Genomic DNA, 19,267 nt, shown 5'->3' with positions numbered 1-19,267 from the left:
TGTGGTGGTTATTTGTATAAAATAACAAAAAATCAATTTCTTCATTGTTACTGGAACAGTTGATTATGTATCAGGTCTAGAGTTGTTAGAAATAGCTGTAGAAAACCTTATACTTAATGACCTATTACTTTTTGCGTGTTTCTTAATTAGAAGTACCCATCCAATAGGAATTTTGTCTTACATGAAGAAAGCATATATGAAACAATTCTCATTGATTCTTTTCTCTTTTTTTCCTGTTTTTGTTTGTTTTTTCTGTTTTCAGTTACAGCAACCTCAGCAGACCCTTTTAACACAGGTTAGTTTGTTTCTTTTGGATGTCTGAATGAAGAACAGACCAAAGTTTTTCTTTCAGGGTTTAAAGATGAATATTTTTTTTGATTCACATATTAGTTTAGCAGTATGTTAAATAAAAATGGAAAGCATGTTTTTGTTTTATACAGTTTTTGTTTGCAGATTTACCTGTGTCTAGTTTGAATAAATATGAGGTTTTATTTTAAACTTAATCCTGATTTTGGCCTTCCATTTTCTTTGAACTAATATTTAGGAAAATTTTTTGTACACGTTATATATCTTTTGAAGGTTGATCTTAGGTGAAGTAACTGTTATATTGTCAGCTTAATTTTTAGCAACATTAAGTTTTTGAACTTTTGATATGTGGTGCTATTTTACTTTAGGCTCTCTGGGCCACTCAGTCTCTGTTGCTTTTTTTTTTTTTTTTTCCTTTCTTTTTTACAATCCCTAAAGAAGGTAAAAACTATCCTTGGGTTATATGCTGTACCCAAGGATCTCTAATAAATATAAGCAGGGTCTCTAATATGTATTGCTCCTATAGTTAGGGAACGGAGTAGCTGAGGAACAAGAATAGGAGAGAAGGTTTTTTACTGGATAACTTTGCATACCTTTTTAGTCTTGACTCCATTGTTTTTTGTTTTTTTTAATGTACCCTTCAAATGAGAAATCAACCTCACTTGCCATTTCCTATTGACTAAAATCAGCTAACATCTATGTCATATTTTCAATCTCTAATAGAATTTCCAAATTGAGTAGAAAAGCTGTAAAAGTTTGTCTTTTCTTCGGATAGTATTTTCCAAAGTGTGGTCCATAAACCTTTAGTGTGTTAAGATGTTAAATTGCAGGAGGTAATGGTTTCATGATAATAGTTTAAGAAATACTGAGTTCCTTTATTATGTGTATATAGGACTTTCCTTTTATTTTTTTTAGTTGTAGAGCTTGGAGACTTGCTTTATTGAGCAGGTATAAAACAAATTCCATGGTTTGACTTGAGGAAGTAAATGATTGGTCCTTTCCTTTATTTTGATTTTATTTCTATACAGAAGTTTTAATCAATAAGATGTTATCTGTGCTTGATTATGCCAGAAAAGAACACTGAGAGTTAATTTTTTTCAGGTTGAGATATAATTGACATATAATGTTGTTTTAATTTAAAGGTAACAACATAATGATTTGATAAATGTATATATTGTAAAATGATTATTACCACAATAGGTTTAGTTAAATACATCACCTCACAGTTATGATTCTTTTCTCCTGATAAGAACTTTAGATCTCTCTTACCAACTTTCAAATATACAGTATAGTATTATTAACTATAATTGTCATGCTGTACATTGTATCCTCAGAAGTTACTAATCTTGTAACTGGAAGTTTGTTTTTTTTGATCACCTTCACACATATTTCCCCCACCCTCCCACATTCCTCTGGCATCCACTATTTGATTCTGTTTCTTTGAGTTCTTTGTTTTTTTTTAGATTCCACGTAAGTGAGTTCATGCAGATTGGTCTTTATCTGTGTGGTTTATTTCACTTACATAGGACTTGCCTGAGCCTTTGTTATGCCACTGTGGATTTTTAATTTCTAAGAGTGAGCTGAAATATGCAGTGTTTTTTAATGTACTATAATATCTTTTTCCTGAAACAACCTATGAAACATTGATCTGAGGGAACTTGATGAAATAAATAAAAAATAGCATAATTTTTTGGACTTAATTCTCATCTGAAGGTATACATATGTATATGTATTTTCTAACTTCAAATAAATTTTAGAATTTTCGGTTTAAGTAATTATTTTATATTTCTAGACTGTTTCAAATTGTTACCTTAATTTGATGTTGATTTTGTTTTATAGCCAGCTGTTGCACTGCCTACAAGTCTTAGCCTATCTACTCCTCAGCCTGCAGCACAGATAACTGTATCATATCCAACACCAAGGTCCAGTCAACAACAAACTCAACCTCAGAAACAGCGTGTTTTCACAGGGGTAGTTACAAAACTACATGATACATTTGGATTTGTGGATGAAGATGTATTCTTTCAGCTTAGGTAAATTTCATTAGGTGTTGGCAGATGCCTTGTTGTATTTAACATTAAGTATATTGATAAGGCACCTGCTTAATTGTGTCATAGGATTGTGGTTTAGTTATAATCTTCTGTTTTAATCATTCAGCTTGTTACGTTTGCATCTGTGACCTTTTTTGATGGAGTATGTGACTGAAGATACCATTTGATTATTGAACAAAGTTAGATGCAGTCTTTCTTTTCTTTAAGCACATACGACATTTTATCTATCTATCTATCTATTTATTTCTAGAGAGAAGGAAAGAGAGGGAGAGAAACATCAATGTGTGGTTGCCTCTCATGTGTCCCCCACTGGGGACCTGGCTTGCAACCCAGGCATGTGCCCTAATTGAGAATTGAACCGGCCACCCTTTGGTTCGAAGTCTGTGCTCAGTCCATTGAGCTACACCAACCAGGGCTGAATTCTTTATAAATGTTTTACAAGAGTGAATTACCATTTCTGATTTTTCATGGGCAGACATACAGTGAAATTAGAGATTGAAATAGTCATGTGCTTTTTTTTTTTTCTTTTTAGAAAAGATTTTTTTATTTTTAGAGAAAGGGGGAGGGAGGGAGAAAAACATCAGTGTATGAGAGAAACATTGGTTAGCTGCCTCCTGCGCGCACCCCAGCCTGGCATCTGCCAGCAGCCCAGGCATGTACCCTGACCAGAATCGAACTGGCGATCTTTCACCCTGTAGGACAGCACTCAGCCAACTGAACCAATGCTGATCAGGGCAGTCATATGCCTTTTAAACTTCTGTTAGACTATATATGCTAAAAACATTTTAAAATAAAAAATACTAATAGGATTGAATGGTAAACTAACGTACTGAAAATAGTATTAAGTGTTGTGGAGAATGCAGAAAATGTGAATTTCCTTAGATATTTCAAATCTATTTCTAATGACCTTCCTGAGAAGTACTTTATTTAGGAAGTTAGGTTTAATTACTGTACGTTTTTTCTGAAAGTGGGTCTCCTGTTTTCCCTTTTATGTGCATTTCTCTTATCTTTCCAAAGTCCAAAGCAAATCTTACTCTTCAGTTATAAAATTAGAAAGTGTTGTAGAGGGAAGGACACAATATTAGGAGAAATTGGGATGGAAAATTGTTTCTCCCACTTCAAACCTTGTGTTTAGAGAAGTGGAAACATCAGTTTTAAAATACAATTTAGTCTTGGAGGATTATCTACTTTTTATAAGAGGGTTTTAAGCTTCCAAATCAGGTAGATTTTATTTTGTATTTTTTATTCAACTTATCAGGGTTAGATATAGTTTAAAATACCATATATATATATATATATATATATATATGTATGTATGTATGTATATATATACACATCTTTTGAGGGGGAATCTCTTAAATATATTTATATTTAACTTATTTTTTTTTCCAGTGCTGTCAAAGGGAAAACCCCACAAGTGGGTGACAGAGTATTGGTTGAAGCTACATATAATCCTAATATGCCTTTTAAATGGAATGCACAGAGAATCCAAACACTACCAAATCAGGTATGTGGAGTTTGATGTTATTGAAACATGATAACTGAGTCTTTCAACTCACAAAGATTTTTCTTCCTTTTTTAACATTTTATTTATTTTATTTTTAAGAATCAGTCCCAAACCCAACCTTTACTGAAGACTCCTCCTGCTGTACTTCAGCCAATTGCACCACAGACGACATTTGGTGTTCAGGCTCAGCCCCAGCCTCAGTCACTGCTGCAGGCACAGATTTCAGCAGCTTCTATTACTCCACTACTGCAGACTCAGCCACAGCCTTTATTACAGCAGCCACAGCAGAAAGGTATTACATGTAATGTATCTTTGCATTTTAGGTTTCAAACTAATACATAACTGTTTCATTGTTAAAATAACGAGAGTATTATTAAAATAATGAGCATATAATAAAAGGCAGGGACTTCCGCAGTACTTGAAAGGAAGGTTAAGTACTTTGTGTATACCACTTCCGTTTTTATAGCTATTTGGAAACATTTTTATTTTATTGCTCTTATTCAAAGACATGGTCTTTGTTAATTTAAACTCAAAACTATTAATCCCCTTTCCCCCTATTGGTATCTTTTATCTGTAATGGGAGAAAAGACTTCTTTCTTGTAAATGTAACATTTTATATACATGCTGAGATAGTACTTTAAGTTCCTCATTTGAACCATAGTGTCTCAAGTAAATGAGCTGTGTTTAAATTTTCCTTTACAAATTCATTATTTGAAAGCCTGGACATTTTCTTACCAAAACAATGTTAAAAATGATAGCCTTGGCTTAATAGAAACCTGCTTAATTGATATTTTTTAAAATGTAATTGCAGCACTTTCTCGTTTATTATAAATTTTGCTATAGTTAGAGCAAAGTGATAAAAACAGATAACAGTATAACAAGTTATGAGTGGATGCCTATATAATCACTAGGGTAAAAAAATATAACATTGCTAGTTAACTCTTTTGTAATTGTTTTATCATCTAAACATATATCCTCATAATGCAGTTTAGTTTTGTTTTTGAATTCTACATAATCTGTGATTCCATTTATATAATCATTTGTGTAAGAATTCTTTTGTTCAACACTGTTTTCAAGTTTTTCATACCACTTATTCTGTGTCTTGTTTCTTCATTTTCCTTATTGTATAATATTCCATTGTAAAATATTGTACAATTTATCAGTTCTTTGGTAAACAGTTGGATTGTTTCTAGTTTTTAGTTTCTGGCAATGCTGCTATGAATGTTCAAATATATATGTCAGGGGCAATGTGCACAGATTTCCCTAGGGCATGTATCTTCTGGTGGAATTGTAGGGTCTCAGGGATTATGTATATTAAACTCTCTAGGTAATACCAGCCTGTTTCCATACTACTTAGTTCTTCTATGTATCTTATCTTTAATTCTATGATTTCTGATTATTTTTTCTTATCGTTCCTTCCTAAGAGGATTTGTTTTCAGTTGTTAATAGGGGCTTGAATACCATTTTTTTTTCCCTCTGTCACTGTTTCAAGCAGAGATATGGCTTCTATGGGAGAGCTCAAGGAAGCAGTGTTTCTGGTGATGATGAGTCTCATAAGTTTGGTAAATGATTGGCAGGAGCAATAAGAGTATGGTGGAAAAAATAGAAGAGAAAGAAGGGATCGGTGTAGTGTGAAAGTTTACCTGGCAGAAGGGTGGGGGAATCCCAGTTGACAACTAGGAATCCTTCAGCAATACCAGCCTATTAATCTTTAGTTGATATGGTATTACTTAACATAAGAAATATTAATAAGTTTGCTTTTTCCTGTCCCAAATTATTTATGAAAATTTTAAAGTATAGAAAAATGTTGAACAGTATCATTATCACTTATATACTTTACAGCCTTGAACAATTAATATTTTACTAGTGTGTTTTGTCTGAGTATATTTTCCTTAAAAAAACCATACATTTTTTGGACCATAAGATGCATCTAGGTTTTAGAAGAGGAAAATAGGAAAAAGAAATTGAAGCAAAAAATGTAAAATATTTACTAACATAACATAATATTTCACCAATGTACATGTAAACAGAACTGAACAGCAGCATTAACAACCATTATCCCTCCCAAATTGGAGGGTGGGGGGCGTCTTATAGTCCAAAAAATACAGTGCATGCTATTTAATAAACGTTGGACATAATTACCAGACATTATGACATATTACTCCCATATTCTTAAACAATGTTTCCTAAAAGAGTTTTCTTATGGTACCACAATGTATTGTTACATCTAAGAAAAAGCACTTAAATATCCTTTTTATATTCAGATCTCCCCCCTTGTTTAAGGTTGTTTTTTGTTACCTAACAGAAAGCAAAGTTTCATGCATTGTAGTTGGTTATGTTTCTTTAGTCTTTTTTATTCTAGGATAGCTTCCTACTTTCTTTTCTATTACCTTGGCTTTTTGAAGAAATTGGACTAGTCAGCTTGTAGATTCTTTTATAAGACTTTATTTATTTATTTATTTATTTATTTATTGTTAGAGAGAGGGGAAGGGAAGGAGACAGAGAGGGAAAAAAACTTAAGTGTGTGGTTGTCTGCCTCTCTCACATCCCTTACTGGGGACCTGGCCCATAACCCAGGCATGTGCCCAGCCTGGGAATCGATCCGGTGACCCTTTGGTTTGCAGTCTGGCTCTCAGTCCACTGAGCTACACCAGCCAGGGCAGCTTGTAGATTCTTTTGGAATGTTCTATTCTGGATTTGTCTTGATTCCTTGTGATGTTTTTACCTTGTTTCTCTATCTGCCACATAAACTATAAACTCTATGTTAAGCTTAAAGGCTTTTATATATAGGTGATGTCTTGTAATTCGAATTGCACCATGCTAGGAGGCACGTGTTGTCAGGTACTTCACTATTTTTGATGCTAAATTTGATTACCTGGTCAAAGTGGTAACCATAAATCTATTATAAGAGGGTTTTTTTTTACTCTGTGTAGATAATCTCTGGATGATACTTTGACATCTTGTAAGTATCTTGCTGTATAGCAGCCTTTGGTTTAATGTCAGTAGATCAGGGTTGGCAAACTACAGCCCTTAGATTTGGTACATGGTCTGGTTTAATATGGTCCCTGAACTAAAAATAGTTTTTGCATTTTTATTTATATATTTTACCCCCAGGCAAGCAAATTGTATTGTTTCATTATTAATGTTGAGCTTCCCCCAGGTGCTATATATGTTGATCATATTGAACAAGGTCATATAGGTGACCTTGCCATGTTATAAAATGAACACTCTTCTGTGTTGAGGTGTGCTTTACACAGTGGAAAGAGTACAGGCTACAAAGTCTCATGGCCTGCCTTTCACCTCATTCCTAAAATGTTGTGTGTCTTTAGAGAATACTTCCTTACTTAAGTAGTTTCCTAATCTGTAGCACAAGGGGTTATATTTTGTTTGTTTGTTTGTGTTTTTATCTTGTTATATGGATTTTGCATTTTTAAGGGTTATAAAAAAGTATGCAAATATACCAAATGATCTCTACTATTCATGGGCCAAAGAGCCTAAAATGCTAGGCTCCTATCTATAAAATATAACCAGGTAATGATTTGGAAATTTGTTTAAATAAGTTAAAATGTTTTCTTCTGTATCTTTTAAAGCTGGTTTATTGCAGCCTCCTGTTCGTATAGTTTCACAGCCACAACCAGCACGAAGATTAGATCCACCATCCAGATTTTCAGGAAGGAATGACAGAGGGGATCAAGTGCCTAACAGAAAAGATGACCGGAGGTATGTTTTTCAAAATATATTTCGATGGTGGTGATGGTTGCACAATGTGATGTTCTTAATGCCACTTAAAAATTATTAAAATGCTAAGTTTATGTTATGTATCTTTTACCACAATTTAAATTTTTAAAAGTTACTTACTGATTTAAAGGAGAGAAGCAGAGAGAGAGAGAAACATCAGTTTGTAGTTCCATTTATTTATGCATTTATTGGTTGACTCAATACCATATGATCTCACCTTTAACAGGAACCTAAACAAAACAAACAAACAAGCAAAGTAAAACCAAAGACACTGAAATAGAGAACAGGCTGACAATGACCAGAGAGGAGAGGGGAGGGAATTTCAGGGGGAAAAGGGAAGGATTTATAGGAGCAAGTATAAAGGACACATGGACAAAAACTAGGGGGGTTGGAAATGGGAGGGAGGTGGGAAGAACTTGAGGAGTGGGCTGGGGTGGGAGTTAAAAGACAGAAAACTGCACTTGAACAATTAAAAATAATTTAAAAAGTTATTTAGTCCTTGCTGTTGTAACTCAGTGGATTGACTGTGGGCTGTGAACTGAAGGGTTGTGTATTTGATTCCCAATCAAGGCACATGACTGGGTTACGGGCCAGGTCCCCACTGGGGGTCACGTGAGAGACAACCAAAAGCACACATTGATGTTTCTCTCTCTTTTTCTCCTCCATTCCCCCTCTCTAAAAATAAATAAATAGATTTTTTAAAATAAAGATTTTATTTATTTTTTAGAGAGAGGGGAAGAGAGTAAGTGAGAGAAATATCAGTGCACAATTGCCTCTCACACACCCCCTACTGGGGACCTGGCCTGCAACCCAGGCATGTGCCCTGACTCAGAATCCAGCCCAGAGACGCTGTGGTTCGCAGGCCGGCACTCAATCCACTGAGCCACACCAGCCAGGGATTGGTTGACTCTTGTATGTACCCTGACTGGGGATCAACCCCGTAAACCTTGGCATGTGGGGAAAATACTCTCCAGCTGAGCATCCCAGCCAGGCCCCATTTTATCACAGTGGTTAAAAATTATTTTAATTAGTATACTGTCAGGTCTTCCTTTTATTACCTATTATTTCATGAAAGAACCTATGGATAATGCCAGAAAAATTAGTGATTTTAGAAAAATTTGCTTTAAGTCGTGAAAGGGAAAGAGAAAGACGTAGATCCAGAGAAAGATCTCCTCAGAGAAAACGTTCCCGAGAGAGATCTCCTCGAAGAGAGAGAGAACGATCACCTCGGAGAGTTCGCCGTGTTGTTCCACGTTACACAGTTCAGTTTTCCAAGTTTTCTTTAGATTGGTAAGTTATCCCCCACCATTGTCTTATTAAATTATTAGGTTTGTAATTTTGAATAGTTTGGTAGGATGTGTTATATATGGAGATATTTTTCTTCCAAGTTTTATTTCTTAACGATTAGTGTTCTTAGTTTATATAAGAGCAAAGGTGCAATTTGAGTAGCAGGTCTTAGCAGATTGGTTTATTTTCATGCACTCATTAAAGATATCAGATGCCTATTGAAAAAGGCAGTCCCTCTGAGATGACGTTATTCCTTAAAGTAAGAATCATTTAAGATCCAGATTTATTGGTAACTTTATAAGTTCATGCATCGTTCATTGTGTGTGGCATAATAATAATAGAGCAGTAAGTACATTAACTATTTCAAGGATTAAATATTTATAGTATAATGGAAACATACACACATTTGTATTTGTATACATAAATACATTTTTCAGTCTTTGGAATCAGAAGTAATGGGCAAATTACCAAGAACTTGTGGGCTTTGCCTGCAAAATGGAAACAAAAAAATTTAACTAGCAGAATTATTGTGAGATTGAGTTCATCTATTTGAAGCAACAGTGTGCATGGGATATTGTAGATACTCGGTAATAGCTGCAAAACTGTAATTCATAGAAAGGCAAATGGGTAATTGACTTCATGGAAAGGGAGCATTATTAAAGACCCTGGGATTGGCAATTGTGTATTTGAAAAATTAACAGAAAAAAACAAATTGACAGTAAAGTAAAAAATAAATGATTCAAAGCAGCTTTAAAGCTGTTTCACATAGGAACATATAACTATGCACTTCAGTGTCCTGAGAAGGAATTGCCATATTTCAACAAATGGTGGTAGATAATATTGGACTATCAAAAGTTAAAATTTTGTGTATTCTGCTCTAGATTGAGTAAACCAGTGTATTTTATTTATGCTACTCAATGGCAAAAAAATCTTGCTCGATAACTTTGCTGAATTCTTAGGTAATTGGTGTTCATTTACTCATGGTTGTGGTCAAGTCAGCGACTACTCTTAATTTATGCTAGTTTTCTTATCCCTGTTTACTTGTATACTTAAAAATATCTAGTCTGTATATTTAAGAAAAACTTTTTGGAATCAAAACCACTTAATACCTTTAAAGGCATTAAGAAGTGCAGCTCTGCTTTAAACTCATCTGGGAAGAGTTGATGCATGGAATGTAAATTGAACAGCTGTCTATCTCGTTTCAAGTTAGACCTTCATAGTTTTACTTCGCTTTGAAGTAAATTCCGAAGAACATCAGATGAACTCATTACAAATAAAATTCCCAAGAACACCAAATGAGCCCATTACAAATAAAAAAACTTCATACCTTTTAGTTCATGGAAATCAAGGTTTTCATATAGTAATATGACTTATAAGAGACTATGCTAAGACATGATTTATTTGCATTTCTTATTTCTTATTTTATAAAGATTTTACTTATGGGGTAAGATACAACTTCAAAAATTCTAGTGATGGGAAGCTAGGAAGCTATTACACTTCGTTTGTACCACTTCTTTAAACAGCAAAAACAAAACTGATATACCTATTTTTCCCATTTTCATTATTTTGACAGCAAAATTTTATTTAAACAAAGTATAATTATGTCAGTAATCATTAATGACAAACAGGTTTGTCATTCTGTACTTATTATTTTTAGGCTTCAAATAAAAGGATGCCCCTATAAATATATCAGTTCACATTTTATACCCTTGTTTTTAGTTGTCTTTTAAAAAGATAATGTAGTTACCTTTTCATGTTACAAATTGCATTTTCTACTTTTCATTATGCTTTTAACAGAAATCTCTTGGCTTTTTACCAGATTGATTGATTTACTTTTGAGTTTCCTTTAAAAGCTCTGCTTCTTAGGAAAAAGGAAATGATCTTTTTAAAAAAAATCATTATGCCAGATTTAATGCAAGAAACTTAACCTCTCTTTACATAATAAAACAATCAGGTATGGATCTTAATCATTAACATAGAGTATTGTAGTGTGGATAATCCCCAAAAATTTGGATTTTGCTTTCATGTGAATTTTAATTTTGTATGCACATATTCTTGACCTATAGAATAAAAGTTGTATTTTTTCTATATTGTATAAAGCTGATTGAGGAACATTCATGCTAATTTGGTACCATTCCTATCCTTTCTTTATATTCATTCTATGTGAATATAATTTTCTTAAAAGTGCAGTTTCAACTGAGGCAGAACTGCTTTTGGTCACATCTTCTCTGGAGCTGGGGTTGAAGTTATTTCAAAGGGTCTTCTCTAATGAATTTTAAGCTACACACAAAAAGTAATGAAGGTAACATTTAGATATGTTATTCAAAGTTGTAAGTAAGCAATTTTAAAATGAGATTTTCATATGCCTTTCTGCACATCCATAGCTCATTATTTATTGACCATTTGCTGCTGGCTTTTAGCCATAACTGTTACATGTTTAGCTTCAGAATTGAGTAAATGTTTGCATAATCTTTGGTGTTAAGGCTATTTATTCACTACTTATGTCTGTTTTTCAGTCCTAGTTGTGACATGATGGAACTAAGGCGCCGTTATCAGAATTTATATATACCTAGTGACTTTTTTGATGCTCAGTTTACATGGGTGGATGCTTTCCCTTTGTCAAGACCATTTCAGCTGGGAAATTACTGCAATTTCTATGTAATGCACAGAGAAGTAGAGTCCTTAGAAAAAAATATGGCCATTCTCGATCCTCCAGATGCTGACCACTTATACAGTGCAAAGGTTTGTATTCTGTGATACACAGCTAAAGTTTCTGAGCAGTTGGTCATATTAAGACTGTATGTGGAGATAATCTTCAGAGAGTGGTTAAATACCTATGTTTTCTTCTTGACCTGAAATCTGTTTTGGTTATTTAAATAATTTAATGTAACTTCTTTTTGCCTTAACTGTAAAGTTTTGTTTGTTTGTTTGTTTGTTTAATACTTGGAACCTCATAAAAATGTGAAGATGAAGCTGATGTAATGAGCTTTTTGGAATGTTCTATCACTTTGGGAAGGCCCAGATAAAACATAATTGTGGGTGAATATACTGTATGTTAGTCTGCAGGGCAATATTTAGTATACTGCTGTGGTGAATAGTCTTCTGCTATTTTAAAACCTCCAAAAACATCCTTTGGAAAGTTAAAACCATGTAATTATAAGGTATCTGATATCATTTCTGCTGTAGCATTTTACTTCCCATTTTTATAAAGAATTTCTGGTATATAATATGTAAGGATAATTAGTAGTGCTTCTCATTTTTTTATGTTAAGACTTTTGACAGGATTGAATTATTTGACTGTAATAGGTAATGCTGATGGCTAGCCCTAGTATGGAAGATTTGTATCATAAGTCATGTGCTCTAGCTGAAGACCCACAAGAACTTCGAGATGGATTTCAGCATCCTGCTAGACTTGTTAAGGTAAAACGAAGCATTAACTTTAGGTGCATGTTGCTTTGCTTGGTTCTAAGTGTGTGTGTGTAAATAAAACTAAAAATGCTGCCTTTTAAATCTTGTTAATTAGTTTAATAATTAGTATTGAGGCATTCAGAATTGAATGATGTAGGTGTTTTTCTCACTATAGATTATGACTATAACTTATTCATATCACTAGTTCCACTGTCATTTTGATGTTGTTATTTTTGTAGTATAGAAAAATTCCAGTGATAATGGATTTAGTGTATCTTTGGATGCTTTTAAAGTGTGAATTATATAGCTTATTTCTTTAAAAGAATCCTTTATCTGAAGAAATATTTTAGAAGGATGAGTTATGATGTGTAAATCCTATTCCATTGCTGAAATGCAGTGTGGAACATGATGAACTGAACTCTTCCTTGACTGACAGTTACCAGAGGTAGTAAAAATGATATGGAAAGGTTTGTACCTTTCCTTTCCAAGTATTTTATGTGTAATTTGATAAGTTGTGTAATATATGTAAATGATTCTTTGTTTCAAATTAGTTTTTAGTGGGCATGAAAGGCAAGGATGAAGCCATGGCCATTGGAGGCCACTGGTCTCCTTCGTTGGATGGACCAGACCCAGAAAAAGACCCCTCTGTGTTGATTAAGACTGCTATTCGTTGTTGTAAGGCTCTGACAGGCATTGATCTAAGTGTATGCACACAATGGTAAGTACCAATTCATTTCTTGATTAGGAATATTTTCCTAATAGTTTATCTAGATAACCTTGTCTATCAGCCTTCACCCCCCACCCCTTATTTTAGCAACCTTGATCATGCAGGTAATCTCAAAGGAAAAATCCACATTTGTAGCAAAAGTTTATTTGGTGCCAAAAATGTTTGGGGAGGGAGGGCTAAAAACTAATAAAAATAAACTGAAAATTTAAATGTTTGTCATGTATTTTGGAAGTTGGATGTATGTTGAAAATATTTTTCATTTCATGCATAGCTGGAGAAGATCGTCAAGAGAGAACTTCATTTCATTGTAATTCTTTTGTTATAAATTGATGTAGTTGCTGATTATTTTTGTTCAGCCATATTTTCTCTTGAGGCTTATTTGTCCTGTATATTTCAGTATATTTCTTGTGACTTAATTGAGAATTTTTTTTTTAGCACACGAAATCTGAACAGCTATCCAGCTCCTTCAGGTATTCTCTAAACTATGGGTAGCTCTGTGATCAAACTTGGAAATGCCTTGGGGAACATATTCTTTTAACTATAAATATTGTACAAATTTACCAAAAGAGGAACTATGGCTTCTATAATTTTTTTTTCTTTAGACCAACCTCAAGTTCTTGCAGCAAAATTTCTTTACTTGATGTGCTACAAGTGAACTAGGGTCTTTAAAATGTATTTTAGAATTTTTTTTCCAACATGCTTCTTCCCTTGCAACAGGTACCGTTTTGCAGAGATTCGCTACCATCGCCCTGAGGAGACCCACAAGGGGCGTACAGTTCCAGCTCATGTGGAGACAGTGGTTTTATTTTTCCCGGATGTTTGGCATTGCCTTCCCACCCGCTCAGAGTGGGAAACCCTCTCCCGAGGATACAAGCAGCAGCTGGTCGAGAAGCTTCAGGGTGAACGCAAGGAGGCTGATGGAGAACAGGCACTGAACGCTAATCCCTTTTTCTATTTTCGCTTCTCACAGGCACAGGAACACAGGCACAAATGCACACCACACACTACATAACACACACACACGGAGGAACATAACTGGTAACAGCGACTGGTAATCCAGCTTTCAGCAGTATAGTTGTATATTCTTTTCTCTAAGAAAAAAAAAAGAGTCTGTTTATCATGCTGACTTTAAGAATGCTGAGACAAAGGAAAATAAGTTGTGCTTAAATTGCACAGATTTTTTTTTTTATCATAGGTCTAGTTGCTGGAATCTGGGACCAGTTGTTGAACAAGATTCAGTATTAAGCCATTTTAAACATTTTGCCATTTTCTAAAATTTAAAAAATTTTTTCTTTCATGGTCATCAGTTCTAGTCATGGATATTTGAAATTGGACAACCACAAGTCTGAGAGATTTGAAATTTCAGGCTATGTGGCATCGTCTTTGGTACATTTGAAAGGTCTGACTAAATCAGTCTTAACTTTGGGTGGCTTGAAAATTGGGGCAAGATCACACACTGTGTGGTTAGTGGAGACCGGCAGTGTTTGTGCATCCCTGATATCCTTTGTGTTGTAATTTATCACCCTTTTGTGTTTCACAGATCTGGCTTTGATTGGCTGATGAGTGTCTTTGTGGTCAATTAAAAGTGGTAGAATGTATGTACGTGGACTTGCCTAAATAACTTTAGGAGAAGATAATCTGAAACATTTGTGACCTTGCACAGATCAGCAACAGACTTTTAAAAATAAATTACCTTTATTTTAAGGTTTCAGAATAGTAATTAGGTTCTTAACTTTGTATATCAGGATGAAGAAGAGAAAGATGATGGTGAAGCTAAAGAAATTTCTACTCCTACCCATTGGTCTAAACTTGATCCAAAGACAATGAAGGTAACTTTAAAAGAGGTAGTATTTAGTTTGACATCTCTAAACAGTAATAGAGAGAATAGGGACACTGTTGTTTGTTTTCATATAAAAGCCATTAAAAATGAAGTCCACAGATTTTATGTATTCTATATTATATTTATATGTGTGTATATAAAAATTAAGTAAAAGACTTTGTAAATCAGTTCAGCCAATGTCTATTAAATGTAATACATAAGGGCCTATGGTGTGAGCAATATTGTTTTCTAGTTTGGGAACAAACTAGAAACATAGGAAAAACATCCAGTTTTTAAAATTTAATAGTAAAAAGTGGGTTGATAGGCAGGGTGGGGTAAAACTAGGTTTACAGTTGTTCATATGGATAATATGATAATACAATAATTAACCCTGGCCGGGTAGGTCAGTTAATTAAAGCATTGTTCTATATGCCAAGGCAGAAGTGAACCATGAATGTATAGATGGGTGAAGCAACAAGTCAGTGTTTCTCTCACCTGTCCTCTCTCTCTTTCTAAAGTCTGTTTTTAAAAAAATTTTAAAAAGGGAGCTTGTGGTCAAGATGGAAGCATAGGTAGACATACTTCACCTTGTTGCACAACCATAGGAAGGGCACAACTAACTTAAAAATGAAAAACACTCAGACTACCAGAAAATCACCCAGAACTGTACAAAAGTGTGACAACCAAAGATTTAAAGCTATATTCATCCAGAGGGATAGAAGCGGTAGAAAGGATGCTGTGTGGTGGTGGCAAGAGGAACGGGCAGTCCCATGTTCATGTGTGGTGGGTAAAAATCAGAGATACCTTGTGAGCAAGCAATACCAGCTCCAGGCCAAACTGCTCAGCCCAGGGTTCCAGTGCTGGGGGAAAAGAAAGCCTTATAACTTCTGGCTGTAAACCCAGTGGGGGTTGGGACAGCAGAAGAAACTGCCAGCTTCTCAGGAGAGCCTAGAACATACACAAACCAAGCCATTCTGGGAACCACAACCAAGACAGCAGCTGGAGGGATGCCAGTCATATATGGGATGTGGATTAAGTGACTAGAAAAGGGGTCAATGCCAAGAAAGCCCCCCAGAAGTCAGCCAGAAGCAGCATTGGTCCTTGAAGACTCCTCTGCACAACGGGGAGCCACAAAGCTGCAAAGCAGTTTGCCCCTTCCCTGGCAAGTACCCAAGGATCCACCTTATACATCATAACAGGTGTGCTAAGACAGGAAGTCAGAGAGGCTCTATCTATCTAGTACACAGACACAGGGAGGCTGCCAAATGAGGAGACAAAGGAAACATGGCCCAAGTGAAGAAGAGAACAGAACCCCAGGACTTTTTGTCAAATTAATGGCTTTGCTATTATGTTTCTTATTTTAAAACATATTTATTTTGATTATAAATGTAATGCATGCTTATTTTGGAAATTGGTACATATGTGGAAAATAGAAAAACATTATTTGAGCCTGTCACTCAAACACAATCACTCATAAGCTTTTGATGCATTTTCTTCCATTCTTTTTTCTAGAGGTAAGCTTTGTGATTGGTTGGTTGCATGTAATCATGTATAAAAAGCTGCCGTCTCATCCTTTTCAATTAATATTAATGTTTCCCATGCGATTATTTTTAACCATCTAGTTGATGTATTGTTTTTTGTTAGGTGTTACTCTTTTATTGAATATTTAGATTTACTTTTTTGGAGAGGAGACTGTTAAAAGGAATGTGTGAAGATTTTGTTTGTTTTGCTGTGTTTAGGTTCTTTCCTGAGGGTAAAATTCCAGAAATTAGAGTTACTGGGTTAGAGAGCATTAACTATTTTTAAGCTGTTCTCTATTTCAGTATCCCATTTTCTTTTTTTGTGTTTTTGTGATCTGTATAATTTAGGTAAATGATCTCCGAAAAGAATTAGAAAGTCGAACCCTTAGCTCCAAAGGGTTAAAGTCCCAGCTAATAGCCCGATTGACCAAACAGCTTAAAGTAGAAGAGCAAAAAGAAGAGCAAAAAGAATTAGAGAAATCTGAAAAAGAGGATGAAGAGGAGGATGATAGGAAATCTGAAGATGATAAAGAGGTATATATTAAATTATTTAAGTATACTCCTTACCTTACTCTACTTTGGTCTGACTCCGTACCTTGTGTTGTTTCTCTGTGTGGATGCCCTCCTGGTCTTTTTTTGGGTTTTATTGCCTGGTAATTGGGGAGCTCATCTGCCTTGGGTTGTGATAGCTGTCCCTTCCTGCCAGCCTCCATGCCTTATATAGACATCTGCTTTGCTTGAAGGAATTGCTTTAGAACTGAACTGTTGGGGACAGGAAGAGTTGATTTGAAAATGGTGATACTGTAATTCTTATTTTATTTTAGAATATTCCCCTTATCTGTTTGGTTACCCAGTGGTACAGTTTTTAAATTCATATATATCATTTCTCAGTATCCCTGGAGGATTGGTTCCAAGACCCCATGGATACCAAAATCCATGGATGCTCAAGTCCCTTGTATAAAATGGCTTAGTACTTATGTATAACCTGTATTGCAAATAGGCTACAGCAGAGTATACATGCACATCACTTCATTTGAGTGACTTCATTCTAGTGCTTGGTGTATGAAAAATTTTAGTTTTGCTTTTTAGAAACCTGGGACTTTTTTTCTCTGATTTTCTTTTTTAATTTATTGATTGAGGGGCGTGGGCGGTGGAGAGAAACATCAGTTTGTTGTTCCATTTATTTATGCATTCATTGGTTGCTGCTTGTATGTACCCTGACCAGAGAGCAAACTCGCAATTTTGGAATATCAGGATTAGGCTCTAACCTACTGAGCTACCTGGCCTGGGCTCCTTGAATATTTTTGATTCACAGTCAGTTGAATCCCGAGATGAGAAACCTGTGGGTACAAAGGGTCTACTGTAGAAGGCAGAGTCTGGGTTTGATTTTTTTTCTTCTTTGTGCAGGGACCATGCTAATCTCTGTATCATTCTAATTTTAGTGTATGTGCTGCTGAATGAAGCAAGCAACATTTATCTGGTTTTCAAGATAATGAATAAATTAGGTTCCCTGGCATCTTCAATGGTTACATGTTTGTTTTTCTAGTACCTTTATTTGAAAGGATTTCATGTCTTTGCATTTCTCATTCTTAGTGAAGCTCAGATTGTCACCCTTTTCACCAGTGGTTGGGCAAAAGGGGGGACAGTTTGAAGTTAGTTTAAAAATATTTTTGTATTTTCTATTCCTCCTTTCTCCTTATTGTTTTTGTTTTTGGAGGTTTTTTAAAGATTTTATTTATTTTTAGAGAAGGGAAAGGAGGGAGAAAGAGAGGGAGAGAAACATCAATATGTGGTTGCCTCTCACACGCCCCCTAGAGGGGACTTGGCCCCTGCAACCCAGGTATGTGCTCTGACTGGGAATCTAATGGGCGACATTTTCGTTCGCAGGCCGTCGCTCAATCCACTGAGCCACACCAGCCAGGGCTTCCTTATTGTTTTTATGTTGTGCTATAACTACATTGTCCAAGTATGTAGCGTTGCATACTATACTGTCTTTTAATCCTCTGGTCTCGGTCATACAAGCTAAATGTTTGATGCTCACCACTGGTCCTTTTGTCGTTGTCTCTGAAGCTCATCTCCAGTAGATTGCTCAGAGCTCATGGTAGCCATATTTAAGTTTCTGTATGTTGACAACAGCTTGACCAAACCCTTTATGCTTGAAAATCAGTTTTGCAAATATAAAATCTTTGGCTCACATTTATTTTTCTTGACTATCTTAAATATGTTACATCTTTTCTGAGCAAGTTTTGCTGTCCAAAAGTGATGATAATGCAATTTGCTTTCTGATACAGTCACTTGCTATTTTGCTTAGATGTACAAATTTGCCATTTTATTAGAAATGTGTTTTAATATTGGTCGTTCTGGATTAACAACTTCAGGTGCATTGTGTGCTCTTTCAATATGCAATTTCTGATTTTTTCCGGAAGTTTCTCTTCAACAAACTTTTTTGTGGTAAAATATACATGAATCAAAATTACTGTTATACCATATAATAATAACTCTCCAACCCCTCTCCCCCAACTGCTGTTAACCTCTATCCTGATACTTCTGTCTCTGAATTTGCATGTATGAGATACCTCATGTAAGTAGAATTGTACAGTAGATATCCTTTTGTGACTGGGTTCTCTCACTTAGTGTAATGTTACCAGGGTTCAGCCATGTTGTAGCATGTATCAGAACTTCATTTCTTTTTAAGGATGAATATTCCATTGTAAGTATATGCCACATTTTGTTTATTCATCTGTTGATGGACATTGGGTTGTTTTCACCTCTTGGCTATTGTGAATAATAACCACTATGAAAAAGCAAGTTCCCTTTTCTGTTCTTTCAAGTCATTATTTCTTGAGTTTATTTGCTTTTGTATTCCTTCTAGTTTTATTCTTAAATTTCTGAAACTCTTGAATG

The 19,267-nt window shown here is 34.9% G+C and overlaps 1 protein-coding gene and 2 non-coding genes across 5 annotated transcripts in view; 2 read left to right on the top strand and 1 right to left on the bottom strand.

The window, feature by feature from the left end:
• CCAR1 (cell division cycle and apoptosis regulator 1) overlaps positions 1 to 19,267 on the top strand; it is a 49,431-nt gene that overhangs the window by 16,262 nt on the left and 13,902 nt on the right. For 2 of the 3 annotated variants that reach the window (XM_045842141.1, XM_045842142.1), the window contains exons 5-16: positions 263 to 295; positions 2,146 to 2,339; positions 3,750 to 3,864; positions 3,964 to 4,156; positions 7,455 to 7,584; positions 8,731 to 8,892; positions 11,406 to 11,631; positions 12,196 to 12,309; positions 12,849 to 13,015; positions 13,742 to 13,952; positions 14,770 to 14,853; positions 16,712 to 16,897. In XM_045842141.1, coding sequence (XP_045698097.1) covers positions 263 to 295; positions 2,146 to 2,339; positions 3,750 to 3,864; positions 3,964 to 4,156; positions 7,455 to 7,584; positions 8,731 to 8,892; positions 11,406 to 11,631; positions 12,196 to 12,309; positions 12,849 to 13,015; positions 13,742 to 13,952; positions 14,770 to 14,853; positions 16,712 to 16,897 — 1,815 coding nt within the window. The remainder of the gene's footprint in view (positions 1 to 262; positions 296 to 2,145; positions 2,340 to 3,749; positions 3,865 to 3,963; positions 4,157 to 7,454; positions 7,585 to 8,730; positions 8,893 to 11,405; positions 11,632 to 12,195; positions 12,310 to 12,848; positions 13,016 to 13,741; positions 13,953 to 14,769; positions 14,854 to 16,711; positions 16,898 to 19,267) is intronic. The other variant, XM_045842144.1, reaches the window with a different exon arrangement.
• Positions 12,654 to 12,718, top strand: LOC123821199. Its single transcript, XR_006786064.1, has one exon. It is a non-coding gene; the product is annotated as a small nucleolar RNA SNORD98 (small nucleolar RNA).
• On the bottom strand, positions 17,725 to 17,829 carry LOC123821242. Its single transcript, XR_006786091.1, has one exon. It is a non-coding gene; the product is annotated as a U6 spliceosomal RNA (small nuclear RNA).

The sequence above is a fragment of the Phyllostomus hastatus genome, unplaced genomic scaffold (assembly GCF_019186645.2).
Source record: "Phyllostomus hastatus isolate PE091 unplaced genomic scaffold, TTU_PhHast_1.1 phas_contig_38, whole genome shotgun sequence".
In the NCBI taxonomy this organism is placed as follows: Eukaryota; Metazoa; Chordata; class Mammalia; order Chiroptera; family Phyllostomidae; genus Phyllostomus; species Phyllostomus hastatus.
Note: the sequence above shows the minus strand (reverse complement) of the source record. Positions and strands in the feature narration are given on the sequence as shown.